We start from the raw sequence: 18,277 nt of genomic DNA, 5'->3' as shown, positions 1-18,277 counted from the left end.
AGTTATTATTGTTAGTTTAGGTTATAAGGAGTTATTACTGTGAGTTTTGGTTATAAGGAGTTATTACTGTTAGTTTTGGTTAGAAGGAGTTATTACTGTTAGTTTGGGTTATAAGGAGTTATTACTGTTAGTTTAGGTTATAAAGAGTTATTATTGTTAGTTTAGGTTATAAAGAGTTATTACTGTTAGTTTAGATTATAATGAGTTATTACTGTTAGTTCAGGTTATGAAGAGTTATTACTGTTAGTTTAGGTTATGAAGAGTTATTACTGTTAGTTCAGGTTATAAAGAGTTATTACTGTTAGTTTGTGTTATAAAAGAGTTATTATTGTTAGTTTAGGTTATAAAGAGTTATTACTGTTAGTTTAGGTTATAAAGAGTTATTACTGTGAGTTTAGGTTATAAAGAGTTATTATTGTTAGTTTAGGTTATAAGGAGTTATTACTGTTAGTTTAGGTTATAAGGAGTTATTACTGTGAGTTTTGGTTATAAAGAGTTATTACTGTCAGTTTAGGTTATAAAGAGTTATTACTGTTAGTTTAGGTTATAAAGAGTTATTATTGTTAGTTTAGGTTATAAAGAGTTATTATTGTTAGTTCAGGTTATAAAGAGTTATTATTGTTAGCAATCTCACTATTTGTTGGTGAAAGAATAGCCCAAGATGACTAGCTGTTTTCCCTCTAGTTTTACACTGCTAAATTCGCTTTATTTATGTATTTATTTTTGTGATTGGACACTCAACGTTTCGCTTGACAGGTTATTTCATGAGCATTCCTTTAAAGTATTTGCATACACCAGTTGTATGAAATGATATAAGTATGTTATGGACAGACACTGATATCCCTCCTGATTGAGGGGGGTGAAAAAGACATTTTATTTGTAATACTCTCTGGCAGTTATTAATGAAGAACTTTACGTATGAACCGAGTTAATTAATTATAATCTATATGACTTTTACATAACATTCACAACTTTGCTGTGTCTCTTGGCCTGGCATGGCCAAGCGCGTAATGCCTGCGACTCGTAATCCGAGGGTCGCGGGTTCGCGCCCGCGTCGCGCTAAATATTCTCGCCCTCTCAGCCGTGGGGGTGTATAATGTGACGGTAAATCCCACTATTCGTTGGTAAAAGAGTAGCCCAAGAGTTGGCGGTGGGTGGTGATGACTAGCTGCCTTCCCTCTAGTCTTACACTGCTAAATTAGGGACGGCTAGCGCAGATAGCCCTCGAGTAGCTTTGTGCGAAATTCCAAAACAAACAAACAAATTGCTATGTCTCTGTTTGATTGAAAAACTTATCAAGGCAGAATTTTCAACATGTTATAAAACTGACTTCCCAACATCTAATATTTCCTTCCCTTAGTTTTATATCAGCAGAATAAACGACGCTGTATTTATCATTTTAAGGATAAGAGATAATTCTATAGAACCATTATTTACCCTCGCTTTCCGAGAACATAAAATCCCCGATATTTGATAAGTAGGCCTAAAAGATTTGATTCGAACTTTACATTTTAAATGTTCATCATTATGATGGTAGGTATTAATTTTGTTCGGGACAGGAGGCGCTGTCTGAAGAGTAGAAAATATCAAAACTGTAATGAGACTAAGGACCTGAGAACTCACGAAACTTTAAGTTTCATCTCCAGCGTTCAGCTATAGTCGGAATGATGTTCCTTGTCCAGTATCCAGCTGTAGTCAGAATGATGTTCCTTGACCTGTGTCCAGTTATAGTCAGAATGAGGTTCCTTGTCCAGTCTCCAGCTGTAGTCAGAATGATGTTCCTTGTCCAGTGTCCAGCTGTAGTCAGAATGATATTCCTTGTCCAGTGTCCAGCTGTAGTCGGAATGATGTTCCTTGTCCAGTGTTCAGCTGTAGTCAGAATGAGGTTCCTTGTCCAGTGTCAGATGTAGTCAGAATAATGGTTTGACCTATGTCCAGCTGTAGTCAGAATGATGTGTTTTTGTACTATATCCAGTTATGGTCAGGATGATGCTCATTTTCCGGTGATTAGTTATAGTCAGAATGATGTTGATTTCGAATCTTGTTGATAATTGCTAACATTGGCTGAAGTAAAATGCACACCTTATGAAACCTTTGAAAATCTGACTTATAGTAACACAGATAGTATTATTATATTAAACTAGTTTCTCCAACTGCGTCTGGTATGCCTATTTCTGACTGAATATTTCCTGACAGCAAAATGTTACTAAAAGTTGCACATCGCCTAAACACGATGAAGATGTGTCAATTTATAGGGTGAATTACAGGAACTAATAACGTTTTTAAGCCTATTTGACGTCAAAGTATCTAAACACATGTGGGTGTCTAAACACGTGTAGGTGTGTTAGCTTACAGTGTGAGTAGTAGGAACTAGTTTCAGTCTAATATAAATCGATGTAGTATTATAAAGTATTTATTAAAAAATAGATAAATTGATGCATAATAATAGTAGCGATTAGAAAGTAAAATGTACTCTAAGTGTTGTGGTGCTCTGAGAGCGCCATCTTCAGGAGTACACGCACCATAACATGTAAAGTAAAAATCAACAAAGCATCACGTTGCATGAGGCCACTTGGCGTTATTGTAGCTATATTATAGAGAAATTAAACGTTTCGATTCTAAGTCTTCTGTCCCCCCCCCCCGGGCGGTGGTTGGATGGTATATTAGTCGCCCATTATGCTGCTTTTACAAAGAAAGAAACCAAGTGTTTCAGTGTTGACGCCCAGTTTGTGTTGTCAGTGTTTGTGACGTCAGATAGATAAACAGAGAAATATTCGTGGTATCTTGCGATCAAAATTCAATGTAACGTTCTTACTCGAATAGATGGAAATCAGACATGAATTAAACACGTCTTCAACGCTATCACACACAGATCTAACTCTCAGGAGAAATCTTTACGATTCGTTACTATCCACGACACTCGAGAGATAAGATGTCGTTTTCGGAGGAACATTCTACAAAAGCTTACCTTTTGTATATCTGTTAGACGGAAGGGTATCCTGATAAGTAGGAACTAGAAAACTGGTGCATTTACTAACTGTCTATTATTGAACTTACACCTATCACCTGATCAGTACCTACCATGTCTTCCTGAAGGAAACAGTGCATTGCTTGAGTTACGTCAGCTGCATGAACTGCATTGTGGTATGGATTATCAGTGTGGTAACCCACTTCAATGAGACCTGTAAATGGATAAGTGGGTTATCTTAAGTACTCTAAAAACGTATCTTTATTTTATAACTTCTCAGCGGCAACTGTATAATAAAATACTCCATTTTGTGGTGTGCCAGAGTGAAGAGAATTTATATCTTTATAGTCCATTCAAAGACAGCTGGAATTAAATGTAAGTTTTTCAAAATCGTTTCATACGATTATTCCATGAATATATACATTACCTCAAGCCCTTTGAAAGAGTATCTTTTAAAACTGATGTCCCTTCGTCGACTAAAGGTATATGAGAAAGAATTAAAGAGATGACGAGTCGAAAGCAGACTCGTCCACTTCCCACAATCGCCACCCAGGTTATTTTGGCCCCTGCCTCTAAAACAACAACACCTAAAGATTGAATATTTGTTCGTTGAAAACACAAAATTAAAACACTGGTAATAATTTTCCAAAAGAAACGATTATTATATAAAGTAGGGCTAAAGCCTGTCATCTAGGCCTATTTTGATATGACGAACCAACAGCTTGAACAGAAGACTACGTAGAGAACGCATTTGTAATATTTTTATGTTATCTTAACTGGATTAGGATTAAAAACCGGGGTTGCTTAAAAGGTTTAGATTTTATAACATTAAAGGTTGAGGTACGTCAGTAAATATTATTAGAACTTCGAGAATAAAGAAGACACACATTACTGTAAGTGCCTGTATGATAATATTGTAAGTGTTAAATTTCAACATGAAATATTTCGTGACATACGTTACAGTTACGTTATTTTCATTATCCATTCGGAGTTGGTGACCTTTCACCTCAGTTCAGACATTCTTAAAATCCACGAAAAACAAACAAATGAATGTAGAGTTCTGCACGAATAGCCCGTGCCCTGTTGTTATCAGGTACCTTTACTACTTAACCACCCTTTCTTTGTTCTGTTGTTATCAGGTACCTTTACTACTTAACCACCCTTTCTTTGTTCTGTTGTTATCAGGTACCTTTACTACTTAACCACCCTTTCTTGGTTCTGTTGTTATCAGGTACCTTTACTACTTAACCACCCTTTCTTTGTTCTGTTGTTATCAGGTACCTTTACTACTTAACCACCCTTTCTTTGATCTGTTGTTATCAGGTACCTTTACTACTTAACCACCCTTTCTTTGTTCTGTTGTTATCAGGTACCTTTACTACTTAACCACCCTTTCTTGGTTCTGTTGTTATCAGGTACCTTTACTAGTTAACCACCCTTTCTTTGTTCTGTTGTTATCAGGTACCTTTACTACTTAACCACCCTTTCTTTGAGCTGTTGTTATCAGGTACCTTTACTACTTAACCACCCTTTCTTTGTTCTGTTGTTATCAGGTACCTTTACTACTTAACCACCCTTTCTTTGATCCGTTGTTATCAGGTACCTTTACTCCTTAACCACCCTTTCTTTGTTCTGTTGTTATCAGGTACCTTTACTACTTAACCACCCTTTCTTTGTTCTGTTGTTATCAGGTACCTTTACTACTTAACCACCCTTTCTTTGTTCTGTTGTTATCAGGTACCTTTACTAGTTAACCACCCTTTCGTTGTTCTGTTGTTATCAGGTACCTTTACTACTTAACCACCCTTTCTTTGTTCTGTTGTTATCAGATACCTTTACTACTTAACCACCCTTTCTTTGTTCTGTTGTTATCAGATACCTTTACTACTTAACCACCTTTTCTTTTGTTCTGTTGTTATCAGGTACCTTTACTACTTAACCACCCTTTCTTTGAGCTGTTGTTATCAGGTACCTTTACTACTTAACCACCCTTTCTTTGATCTGTTGTTATCAGGTACCTTTACTACATAACCACCCTTTCTTTGTTCTGTTGTTATCAGGTACCTTTACTACTTAACCACCCTTTCTTTGATCTGTTGTTATCAGGTACCTTTACTACTTAACCACCCTTTCTTTGATCTGTTGTTATCAGGTACCTTTACTAGTTAACCACCCTTTCTTTGTTCTGTTGTTATCAGGTACCTTTACTAATTAACCGCCCTTTCTTTGATCTGTTGTTATCAGGTACCTTTACTAGTTAACCATCCTTTCTTTGATCTGTTGTTATCAGGTACCACACATCTTCTTCTAAACTTCTTAAAGAAATTATGCCATTGATAAAGCAATGCGCACACAAACTTAACTGTCCTAAAGATAGATAGACAAACTTAACTATCCTAAAGATAAATAGACAAACTTAACTATCCTAAAGATAGATAGACAAACTTAACTGACATAAAGATAGATAGACAAACTTAACTATGCTAAAGATAGATAGACAAACTTAACTGTTCTAAAGATAGATAGACAAACTTAACTGTCCTAAAGATATATAGACAAACTTAACTGTCCTAAAGATAGATAGATAAACTTAACTATGCTAAAGACAGATAGATAGGATGACAATGAATTGTACTTACTGAAACACTTGTACACTTTTAGTACATCCAGCTGGAAGTCCTTGATGAGTCCATATTGCTGGAATAAGTGAACCAATAGTACTGACAGAGGGCGCCCTCCCGTGACCACATCCAACGTGAAAGTGTTGAAGGCCCACTGTTTAGCGCTATCAAGAATACACTTGAGAGGCGAATAGAGGGAAAAGGGTACAGAGGCAGATTTTGAATGACGTTATTTTGAAATCGGTAATTTCTGTTTATTTACAATAAAAATACTGAAGCGTTTATCAGATATTAACTGACATTTAGAGATTGATATAAAAACGTTAACAAACAATTCTAATGAACAATTCAAAATATTCCGAATAACTTCTTTTTTAATTAAAATTCAAATGAGTTTATTAGGAAGGAAAAACGTACTTTACCAGTCATTAAATTTGTGATGGTAAAATAAAGTGTCTCTATTTGTCTGAGTTACAATAAGTGTTAGTTATTGACAAGTCTGAACTTGTCTGAGTTACAATAAGTGTTAGTTATTGACAAGTCTGAACTTGTCTGAGTTACAATAAGTGTTAGTTATTGACAAGTCTGAACTTGTCTGAGTTACAATAAGTGTTAGTTATTGACAACTCTGAACTTGTTTGAGTTACAATAAGTGTTAGTTATTGACAAGTCTGAAATTGTCTGAGCTACAATAAGTGTTAGTTATTGACAAGTCTGAACTTGTCTGAGTGACAAGAGATATTAGTTATTTACAAGTCTGAACTTGTCTGAGTGACAATAAGTGTTAGTTATTGACAACTCTGAACTTGTCTGAGTGACAATAAGTGTTAGTTATTGACACGTCTGAACTTGTCTGAGTTACAATAAGTGTTAGTTATTTACAAGTCTGAACTTGTCTGAGTGACAATAAGTGTTAGTTATTGACAAGTCTGAACTTGTTTGAATTACAATAAGTGTTAGTTATTTACAAGTCTGAACTTGTCTGAGTTACAATAAGTGTTAGTTATTGACACGTCTGAACTTGTCTGAGTGACAATAAGTGTTCGTTATTGACAAGTCTGAATTTGTCTGAGTTACAATAAGTGTTATTTATTTACAAGTCTGAACTTGTTTGAATTACAATAAGTGTTAGTTATTGACACGTCTGAACTTGTCTGAGTTACAATAAGTGTTAGTTATTTACAAGTCTGAACTTGTCTGAGTGACAATAAGTGTTAGTTATTGACAAGTCTGAACTTGTTTGAATTACAATAAGTGTTAGTTATTTACAAGTCTGAACTTGTCTGAGTGACAATAAGTGTTAGTTATTGACAACTCTGAACTTGTCTGAGTTACAATAAGTGTTAGTTATTGACAAGTCTGAAATTGTCTGAGCTACAATAAATGTTAGTTATTGACAAGTCTGAACTTGTCTGAGTTACAATAAGTGTTAGTTATTTACAAGTCTGAACTTGTCTGAGTGACAAGAGATGTTAGTTATTTACAAGTCTGAACTTGTCTGAGTGACAAGAGATGTTAGTTATTTACAAGTCTGAAATTGTCTGAGTGACAATAAGTGTTAGTTATTGACAACTCTGAACTTGTCTGAGTGACAATAAGTGTTAGTTATTGACAAGTCTGAACTTGTTTGAATTACAATAAGTGTTCGTTATTGACAAGTCTGAATTTGTCTGAGTTACAATAACTGTTAGTTATTGACAACTCTGAACTTGTCTGAGTGACAATAAGTGTTAGTTATTGACACGTCTGAACTTGTCTGAGTTACAATAAGTGTTAGTTATTGACAAGTCTGAACTTGTTTGAATTACAATAAGTGTTAGTTATTTACAAGTCTGAACTTGTTTGAATTACAATAAGTGTTAGTTATTGACACGTCTGAACTTGTCTGAGTGACAATAAGTGTTCGTTATTGACAAGTCTGAACTTGTCTGAGTGACAATAAGTGTTAGTTATTGGCACGTCTGATCTTGTCTGAGTGACAATAAGTGTTAGTTATTTACAAGTCTGAACTTGTCTGAGTGACAATAAGTGTTAGTTATTTACAAGTCTGAACTTGTCTGAATTACAATAAGTGTTAGTTATTGACACGTCTGAACTTGTCTGAGTTACAATAAGTGTTCGTTATTGACAAGTCTGAATTTGTCTGAGTTACAATAACTGTTAGTTATTGACAAGTCTAGTCAAAATATTAGGATATACTAGAAATATAAAATTCGTTTTTGGTGTTTGTTTTAGGATAATTTCCAATATATTATGTTAGAATAAAAACAAGTATATGGGATGTGGTACATTTGTTCGTTACTTCTTTAAATACCTCAAGTATTTACCATAAACATTAATTTGTTTTTCATGTTTACGTGTGACGTGCTTATTTCAACAAACCATACTTGTGTAATTCCACTGCAAGAGTCGTCTATACCAGGCTGCCGGTGAATTTCTGGTTTGAGGATTGGCTGATTCCGCTTGGGCCGTTGTAAGGTTTTAAATTGACCAATCGGATGCGATCTCCTATCACATAGGTTTAGTTCTAGAAATATAGAAACCAAACAATCAAAACACGTATTATATAGATACAGAAAGGGAAAGAAACTCCCGAACTCTGAAGTAGTAAGTGTGGTCACTTGTTTAAGAATAACCGTGTTAGAAGTGGAAACAGCGTTTAACATGCAGTTTATGTCTCTGAATCCATTATAATTTTTGGTGAGAAAAACCATAGTTTTTCATATTTAAATTATCTACTCAAGAAACAGAAAATATAGTTTGATGACACACCTGAATGACTCGTGTTCCGTACGATAACACAGCTAAATGTTTCATGTTTTGCGTGGAAACGCAGCTTGGTGAGTTATGTTCCGTATGATAATACAGCTAATCGAGTCATATTTCATTTGATAACACAGCTAAATGTGTCCTGTTTCGGGTGGAAAGTCAACTAAGTGGGTCGTATTCCGCATGATAACATAGCTAGATGTGTAATGTTATGTGTGGTAAGTGAGCTAAGTGTAATGTTATGTGTGGTGAGCTAAGTGTAATGTTGTGTGTGGTGAGCTAAGTGTAATGTTATGTGTGGTAAGTGAGCTAAGTGTAATGTTATGTGTGGTAAGTGAGCTAAGTGAGTCATGTTTTAATGTCGAGGAAACTGCTATACCCATTCTAATCTTTCCAACCTCGGATTCACTAACTTCTAGATTTTAGACTATCTTCTTAAATAATGTTTCTTCTGCACGTGCGTGTAAAGACCAACTTCATCACCAATAGCATTTTCATTATTCTGTCGTCTTTCATGTCTAACTTGTTTTACCTATCTGTTGTTGTTCACCCATATGTTGTTCACCTATCTATTGCTGTTCATCTATATGTTGCTGTTCACCTATCTGTTGCTGTTCATATATATATGTTGTTCACCTATCTGTTGCTGTTCATCTATTTGTTGTTGTTCATCTAGCTGTTGCTGTTCATCCATATGTTATTGTTATTCCCTTAATTCTATTAACTTTATTCCCTTAATCTTCACTATATCCATCTGCCTGTCTTCCAAATTACCCAATCGTCTTCCCTTAATCTATACTATATCCATCTGTCTGTCTTACAAATTCCCCACTCGTTTTCCCTTAATCTTTATTATATCCATCTTTCTGTCTTACAAATATCCCACTCGTCTTTCCTTAATCTTCACTATATCCATCTGCCTGTCTTACAAATTTCCCACTCGTCTTCCCTTAATCTTTACTATATCCATCTGTCTGTCTTCCAAATTACCCAATCGTCTTCCCTTAATCTATACTATATCCATCTGTCTGTCTTACAAATTCTCCACTCGTTTTCCCTTAATCTTTATTATATCCATCTTTCTGTCTTACAAATTACCCAATCGTCTTCCCTTAATCTTTACTATATCCATCTGTCTGTCTTCCAAATTACCCAATCGTCTTCCCTTAATCTATACTATATCCATCTGTCTGTCTTACAAATTACCCAATCGTCTTCCCTTAATCTATACTATATCCATCTGTCTGTCTTACAAATTACCCAATCGTCTTCTTAATCTTTTACTATATCCATCTGTCTGTCTTCCAAATTACCCAATCGTCTTCCCTTAATCTTTACTATATCCATCTGTCTGTCTTCCAAATTACCCAATCGTCTTCCCTTAATCTATACTATATCCATCTGTCTGTCTTACAAATTCTCCACTCGTTTTCCCTTAATCTTTATTATATCCATCTTTCTGTCTTACAAATATCCACTCGTTGTCTTTTCTTAATCTTCACTATATCCATCTGCTTTGTCTTACAAATTTTCCACTCGTCTTTCCTTAATCTTTTACTATATCCATCTGTCTGTCTTCCAAATTACCCAATCGTCTTCTCCTTAATCTATACTATATCCATCTGTCTGACGATTTACAATTCTCCACTCGTTTTCCTTAGTCTTTATTATATCCATCTTTTTTGTCTTTACAAATATCCCACTCGTCTTTTCTTAATCTTTACTATATCCATCTTTCTGTCTTACAAATATCCCACTCGTCTTCCCTTTATCTTTGTTATATCCATCTGTCTGTCTTACAAATTTCCCACTCGTCTTCCCTTAATCTTTACTATATCCATCTGTCTGTCTTACAAATTCCCCACTCGTCTTCCCTTAATCTTTACTATATCCATCTGTCTGTCTTACAAATTCCCCACTCGTCTTCCCTTAATCTTTACTATATCCATCTGTCTGTCTTACAAATTACCCAATCGTCTTCCCTTAATCTATACTATATCCATCTGTCTGTCTTACAAATTCTCCACTCGTTTTCCCTTAATCTTTATTATATCCATCTTTCTGTCTTACAAATATCCCACTCGTCTTTCCTTAATCTTTACTATATCCATCTTTCTGTCTTACAAATATCCCACTCGTCTTCCCTTTATCTTTGTTATATCCATCTGTCTGTCTTACAAATTTCCCACTCGTCTTCCCTTAATCTTTACTATATCCATCTGTCTGTCTTACAAATTCCCCACTCGTCTTCCCTTAATCTTTACTATATCCATCTGTCTGTCTTACAAATTCCACTCTGTCTTCCTTAATCTTTTACTATATCCATCTGTCTGTCTTATAAATTCTACTCGTCTTCCCTTAATCTTTTACTATATCCATCTGTCTGTCTTACAAATTTCCACTTGTCTTCACTTAATTTTACTATATCCATCTGTCTGTCTTTTACAATTTTCCACTGTCTTCCCTTAATCTTTACTATATCCATCTGTTTGTCTTACAAATTCCTACTCGTCTTCCTTAATCTTTACTATATCCATCTGTCTGTGTCTTACAAATTTTTCCACTCGTCTTTCCTTAATCTTTGGTATATCCATCTGTCTGTCTCACAAATTTCCCACTGTTTTCTTCTTTAATCTTTTGCTATATCCTCTGTCTGTCTTACAATTTCCCTCATTGTCTTCCCTTAAGATTTACTATATCCATCTGTCTTACAAATTCCCACTCGTCTTCTTCCCTTAATCTTTACTATATCCATCTGTCTGTCTTACAAATTTCCCACTCGTCTTCCCTTAATCTTTAGTATATCCATCTGTCTGTCTTACAAATTTCCCACTCGTCTTCCCTTAATCTTTAGTATATCCATCTGTCTGTCTTACAAATTTCCCACTCGTCTTCCCTTAAGATTTACTATATCCATCTGTCTTACAAATTTCCCACTCGTCTTCCCTTAATCTTTACTATATCCATCTGTCTGTCTTACAAATTTCCCACTCGTCTTCCCTTAATCTTCACTATATCCATCTGTCTGTCTTACAAATTTCCCACCTGTCTTAACAATACACTACTTCTGTTTCCTTCATCTTCTGGAATATTTACTTGTATTTTCGATCGACTATCAAATTCTCTTCCATGTTACGTTTGCTCACCGAACTCTCTCACCTTTTTATGACGTTCGTTATTAAGATATCAACATTCGGTGAATTCGATGTCATTTTCTCATGAATGTTTTGTTCATGTGTTTCATCAGTTCTTTCTTCAAAGTTTATGTTTGTTCGTCACGTCAACACTTTAATTGTTAGTGCGTTTCCTCATATCGATACTTTACATAATGATTAGTTTAAGAAATGTTATTACAATAAAGATTAACACACTGGTTATAAAGTCCTTACTGAAATAAAGCAAATACATTGAATTGAACCAGTTAAACAGAAACTGTTTAGAGTTATGTAATTATGATACACCTAAGACAAGAACGTTAGTCGACTGTCACAATAAGTCAAACTTACTTTGAATGAGAGCATGTTCTGATTTAGAAATATTCAAATGTTTTCCTTCAGATTCCACTTCTGTGTTTTCTTGTGTGTTGTCTGTTAAAACACCAATAAATAAATTTAAAATGCGTACATATTTGTAAATCTTATAAACTATTTATTCACCAGAAGAAATACGGAGTTATAACAACAATGACACTATTAATTAACATTGAAAATGAAGACACTATTAAATTATAGTGAATAACAATGACACTATTAAATAATAGTGAATAACAATGACAATATTAAGTAACAGTGAATAATAATGACACTATTAATTAACAATGAATAACAATGACACTATTAAGTAACAGTGAATAATAGAGAAACTCTTAATTAACAATGACAATATTACGTAACAGTGAATAATAGAGAAACTCTTAATTAATAATGACAACATTACGTAACAGTAAATAATAATGACACTTAATTAACAGTGAATAACAATGACACTATTAAGTAACAATGAATAATAATGACACTATTAAGTAACAGTGAATAATAGTGAAACTCTTAATTAACAATGACAATATTAAGTAACAGTAAATAATAATAACACTATTAATTAACAATGAATAACAATGACACTATTAAGTAACAATGAATAACAATGACACTATTAAGTAACAATGAATAATAATGACACTATTAATTAACAATGAATAACAATGACACTATTAAGTAACAGTGAATAATAGAGAAACTCTTAATTAATAATGACAACATAACGTAACAGTGAATAATAGAGAAACTCTTAATTAATAATGACAACATTACGTAACAGTGAATAATAGAGAAACTCTTAATTAATAATGACAACATTACGTAACAGTAAATAATAATGACACTATTAATTAACAATGAATAACAATGACAATATTAAGTAACAGTGAATAATAATGACACTATTAATTAACAATGAATAACAATGACAATATTAAGTAACAGTGAATAATAATGACACTATTAATTAACAATGAATAACAATGACAATATTAAGTAACAGTGAATAATAATGACACTATTAATTAACAATGAATAACAATGACACTATTAAGTAACAGTGAATAATAGTGAAACTCTTAATTAACAATGACAATATTAAGTAACAGTAAATAATAATGACACTATTAATTAACAATGAATAACAATGACACTATTAATTAACAATGAATAACAATGACAATATTAAGTAACAGTGAATAATAATGACACTATTAATTAACAATGAATAACAATGACACTATTAAGTAACAGTGAATAATAGTGGAACTCTTAATTAACAATGACAATATTAAGTAACAGTAAATAATAATGACACTTAATTAACAGTGAATAACAATGACACTTAATTAACAATGAATAACAATGACACTATTAGTTAACAATGAATAACAATGACACTATTAAGTAACAGTGAATAATAGTGAAACTCTTAATTAACAATGACAATATTAAGTAACAGTAAATAATAATAACACTATTAATTAACAATGAATAACAATGACACTATTAAGTAACAATGAATAACAATGACACTATTAAGTAACAGTGAATAATAGTGAAACTATTAATCAACAATAAATAATAGTGACACTATTAATTAACAATGAATAATAATGACACTATTAATTAACATTGAATAACAATGACACTATTAAGTAACAATGAATAACAATGACACTATTAAGTAACAGTGAATAATAATGACACTTAATTAACAGTGAATAACAATGACACTATTAAGTAACAATGAATAATAATGACACTATTAATTAACAATGAATAACAATGACACTATTAAGTAACAGTGAATAATAGTGACACTATTAATTAGCAATGAATAACAATGACAATATTAATAAACAGTGAATAACAATGACACTATTATGTAACAATGAATAATAATGACACTATTAAGTAACAATGAATAACAATGACAATATTAAGTAACAGTGAATAATAGTGAAACTATTAATTAACAATGAATAACAATGACAATATTAAGTAACAATGAATAATAGTGACACTATTAATTAACAATGAATAACAATGACAATATTAAGTAACAATGAATAATAATGACACTATTAATTACCAATGAATAACAATGACACTATTAAGTAACAGTGAATAATAGTGAAACTATTAATTAACAATGACAATATTAAGTAACAGTAAATAATAATGACACTTAATTAACAGTGAATAACAATGACACTATTATGTAACAGTGAATAACAATGACACTATTAAGTAACAATGAATAACAATGACACTATTAAGTAACAGTGAATAATAATGACACTATTAATTAACAATGAATAACAATGACACTATTAAGTAACAGTGAATAATAGTGAAACTCTTAATTAACAATGACAATATCAAGTAACAGTAAATAATAATGAGACTTAATTAACAGTGAATAACAATGACACTATTAAGTAACAGTGAATAATAGTGAAACTCTTAACTAAGAATGACAATATTAAGTAACAGTAAATAATAATGACAATTAACAGTGAATAACAATGACACTATTAGTTAACAATGAATAACAATGACACTATTAAGTAACAGTGAATAATAGTGAAACTCTTAATTAACAATGACAATATTAAGTAACAGTAAATAATAATGACACTATTAATTAACAATGAATAACAATGACACTATTAAGTAACAGTGAATAATAGTGAAACTCTTAATTAATAATGACAATATTACGTAACAGTAAATAATAATGACACTTAATTAACAGTGAATAACAATGACAATATTAATTAACAATGAATAACAATGACACTATTAAGTAACAGTGAATAATAATGACACTTAATTAACATTGAATAACAATGACAGTATTAAGTAACAGTGAATAATAATGACACTATTAATTAACAATGAATAACAATGACAATATTAAGTAACAGTGAATAATAATGACACTATTAATTAACAATGAATAACAATGACACTATTAAGTAACAGTGAATAATAGTGAAACTCTTAATTAACAATGAATAACAATGACAATATTAAGTAACAGTGAATAATAATGACACTATTAATGAACAGTGAATAACAATGACAATATTAAGTAACAGTGAATAATAGTGACACTATTAATTAGCAATGAATAACAATGACAATATTAATAAACAGTGAATAACAATGACACTATTAAGTAACAATGAATAATAATGACACTATTGAGTAACAATGAATAACAATGACACTATTATGTAACAGTGAATAATAATGACACTATTAATTAACAATGAATAACGATGACACTATTAAGTAACAGTGAATAATAGTCACAGTATTAATGAACAGTGAGTAACAATGGCCATATTATGTAACAGTGAGTAACAATGGCCATATTAAGTAACAGTGAATAATAATGACAATATTAAGTAACAGTGAATAATAGTCACAGTATTAAGTAGCAGACAGTTTATTGTGTAGATTTGTGCTTAGAGTTCAAACGAACAAACTTTATCTGTAGTTGTCCCTCTAGTGAATATAAATTACATTAACATTTAACTCTAGTTTGAGAAATAAAAATGAAATTTAGACTAAAAAAGGTCTGGGTAATAATGAAAGTAAGAAATCGAAATCCCGATTGTAAGTGTAATCTGTCACGCCCATTTCAGTTATAAAAATAAGGTATTGTGATTTAAATGTTCAAGAATATTGGACATTTGATCACTTCTGTTTTGTTTTTAAGTCATAAATCTACCAATTGTTGATGAATAAAAGGAGGAACAAACACGAAGAATTGAAAAACCAAATAGTTTTAGTTTCTCAAAGAAGCAAAGCAAATAAATCAATAACCGGAATCAGATTGAGACAACTAGACAAAACACAATAAGATGACGTCTACAGATAGAGACAACAATATATTTACTGGTCCAATTCGACTCTATCATCCATTAAGCTGAACTAAAGCTATTTATAAAAAGATCTTAATGCTGGCCCTCATTATATTATGTAATACAATTTTTACTTTTTCTTGTTCCTGGGCAGAAAGTGTTATTTCCCAATTGTTTATGTCTGAAGTAAATGGAAAAGACCTATTTTTCTCTTCAAACTTTGTTTTGTGACCTGGGTGATGAAATTTTCAAATTTACCCCTTTTCCAGAACATTTCAGTTAGCTGATAGAGAATTTTCTCGAACTTGAAAGAATTTTTAAGAATTCTCCATAGAAATATATATACAGGGGCTCACCACTCACCACTTCAGTTTAGTTCTAGCTGCTTTAGTGAACACATAGACCTATCTGATTTTACCTGAGATGACATCAAGAAGCTGCAAGCATTCTTCAGACGAATCCAGAAGCCTTAAAGCTGTGCTGCTCCATAACGGGAATAAGTATCCGTCTCTTCCCCTAGCTCATTCGGTGCACCTCAAAGAGGAATACAACAGCATCAAGACCTTGCCAGAAGTCTTGAAGTATGGCTGGGAGATTATTGGAGACCTCAAAATGGTGGCATTCCTGATGGGTCTCCAAGGAGGCTTTACCAAGTTTCCCTGTTATCTTTGCCTTTGGGACAGCAGGGATACCTCAGCGCACTACAACAGGAAGCACTGGCTGCAACGGGCTGAGTTCTCTGTGGGGAGGCACAATGTCAAATGTGAGCCACTAGTGGACCTCCAGAAGGTGTTGTTCCCACCGTTGCACATAAAATTGAGTCTTATGAAACAATTTGTCACAGCACTTGATAAGGAGACTGCAGCCTTCAAGTGCCTTCGAAACTTCTGAGGCTGTCTGAGGCAAAGGTCAGAGCTGGTGTCTTCGTTGGACCACAAAGAAGATCCTGGAGTGCACAGAATTCCCCAAGAAGCTCAGTAGGAAGGAAAAAACTTGGGGCAGCATTGTCGCAGTGATTCGGGGCTTCTTGGGCAATCACAAGACCGAAAATTATGTGGAACTGGTTGAAGCTCTGGTGAAGAACTACAGCAAAATGGACTACAGGATGTCCCTGAAAGTCCATATCCTTAACACTCATCTTAATAAATTCAAAGTGATTTACATTACAGTCGCAAATCTAGAAAAACTACCCACTTCTAAACATTTTTGTTCATTTTTATATAAAATTAGTACAAATACATGTAAATCTTGATTCATATGTTGTTTTATTCAGACCTTATGTAAAGGAAAATGTGCAAATTTGCCCGTTTTTACATTGAAGTTAGGTTAATTTCTAAATTTCATTATCCAGGTTACAAAAGCAAAGTTTGAAGGGAATAATGGCCATTTTCTGTACTTTTACGACATACGCAATTACGAAATAACACATACTATCCAGGAACATAATTTGTGTTACATAGTGTTATTGATACAATTATCAAGTTCATTTCTCGTCCTAAACAACGACATTCTGCACAATGCTTTTAAAAACCTAGTGACAAACAATTTCCAATAACAGTTAGTAAACATAGTTTATTTTACAAACACTACACGATATCTTGGGTTTCATTAAGCTACCTCAACAGCAGTACATCTTAGAAAATCATTAGACTGGAGAAACATTTTATTACCCATGCGCACACCCGTTCAGTTTTGTGTCTTAGTCAGCCACTGTAACGCTGTTATAACTGCGTCCTCTAGGAGGAAAGTTCAATTTATCTGGAAGATTATCACATATGTTTAGGGACAACAAAAGAAAACTTGGTCCATCTCGGCTGCTCCACCTTCTAAACTAAACTGTTATGAGTTAGCAATTATTATTCATATATTTATCAAGTGTTTTCTTAAACTCAATTAAAGTTACTGTCTCTACAACATCTGATGGCAACTAATTCTGAAAGTGAACCACGCTGATCGTAGCTGAAGATGACCCTGACAAATCACGTCCCTGGTTATACTGTTCTCTCTGTTGCTTATGAAAAGTGTTGGTACATCAACACCGTCATTTCCTTTTCTAATCTTAAACACTTCAATCTTTGTCAAAAGAAAACAACTTAAGAGATTTGAACCTCTCATCATATAAAAACCACTCCATCTGGTAACTTTCTTCTGAACCATTTCCAAAAATTCAATTATTTACTGACGTAAGGAGCCCAACACTGAACACGATATTGCAAATGTGGCTAACCAGTAACCTATACAAGAAAATTATAACCTCTTTAGACTTGTATTCAACATTTCTGTAAATACAACCTAAAATCCTATTTGTCCTACTACTACTAACAACAACACTGATTGGATGACTTTAGAGACTGATCAACCATTACACCAAGATCTCTTTCCTTCATAACACTGTTAAGGTTATTCACATCTATATTATACCTATAATTCAAATTATGATAAACTACATACATTATGTTACATTTATTATAATTAAAACCATTTATTTATCCAATTAACTAAATG

At 32.8% G+C, this 18,277-nt stretch overlaps 1 protein-coding gene across 5 annotated transcripts in view; it reads right to left on the bottom strand.

Moving 5' to 3' along the window:
- Positions 1–1,178: 1,178 nt before the first annotated feature.
- The window catches only part of LOC143241837 (high affinity cAMP-specific and IBMX-insensitive 3',5'-cyclic phosphodiesterase 8B-like), a 134,370-nt gene continuing 117,271 nt past the window's right edge, over positions 1,179–18,277 (bottom strand). Inside the window, exons 3-7 of one of the 5 annotated variants that reach the window (XM_076485112.1) lie at positions 11,865–11,933; positions 7,977–8,116; positions 5,608–5,767; positions 3,082–3,182; positions 1,179–2,064 (exon numbers count right to left, since the gene is read on the bottom strand). In XM_076485112.1, coding sequence (XP_076341227.1) covers positions 2,008–2,064; positions 3,082–3,182; positions 5,608–5,767; positions 7,977–8,116; positions 11,865–11,933 — 527 coding nt within the window. In that variant the 3' untranslated portion in view covers positions 1,179–2,007. Of the gene's footprint in view, positions 2,065–3,081; positions 3,183–5,607; positions 5,768–7,976; positions 8,117–11,864; positions 11,946–18,277 lie in introns of all 5 variants that reach the window. The other 4 variants (XM_076485110.1, XM_076485111.1, XM_076485113.1 and 1 more) reach the window with 4 other exon arrangements.

Source organism: Tachypleus tridentatus, unplaced genomic scaffold (genome assembly GCF_004210375.1).
Source record: "Tachypleus tridentatus isolate NWPU-2018 unplaced genomic scaffold, ASM421037v1 Hic_cluster_1, whole genome shotgun sequence".
In the NCBI taxonomy this organism is placed as follows: Eukaryota; Metazoa; Arthropoda; class Merostomata; order Xiphosura; family Limulidae; genus Tachypleus; species Tachypleus tridentatus.
Note: the sequence above shows the minus strand (reverse complement) of the source record. Positions and strands in the feature narration are given on the sequence as shown.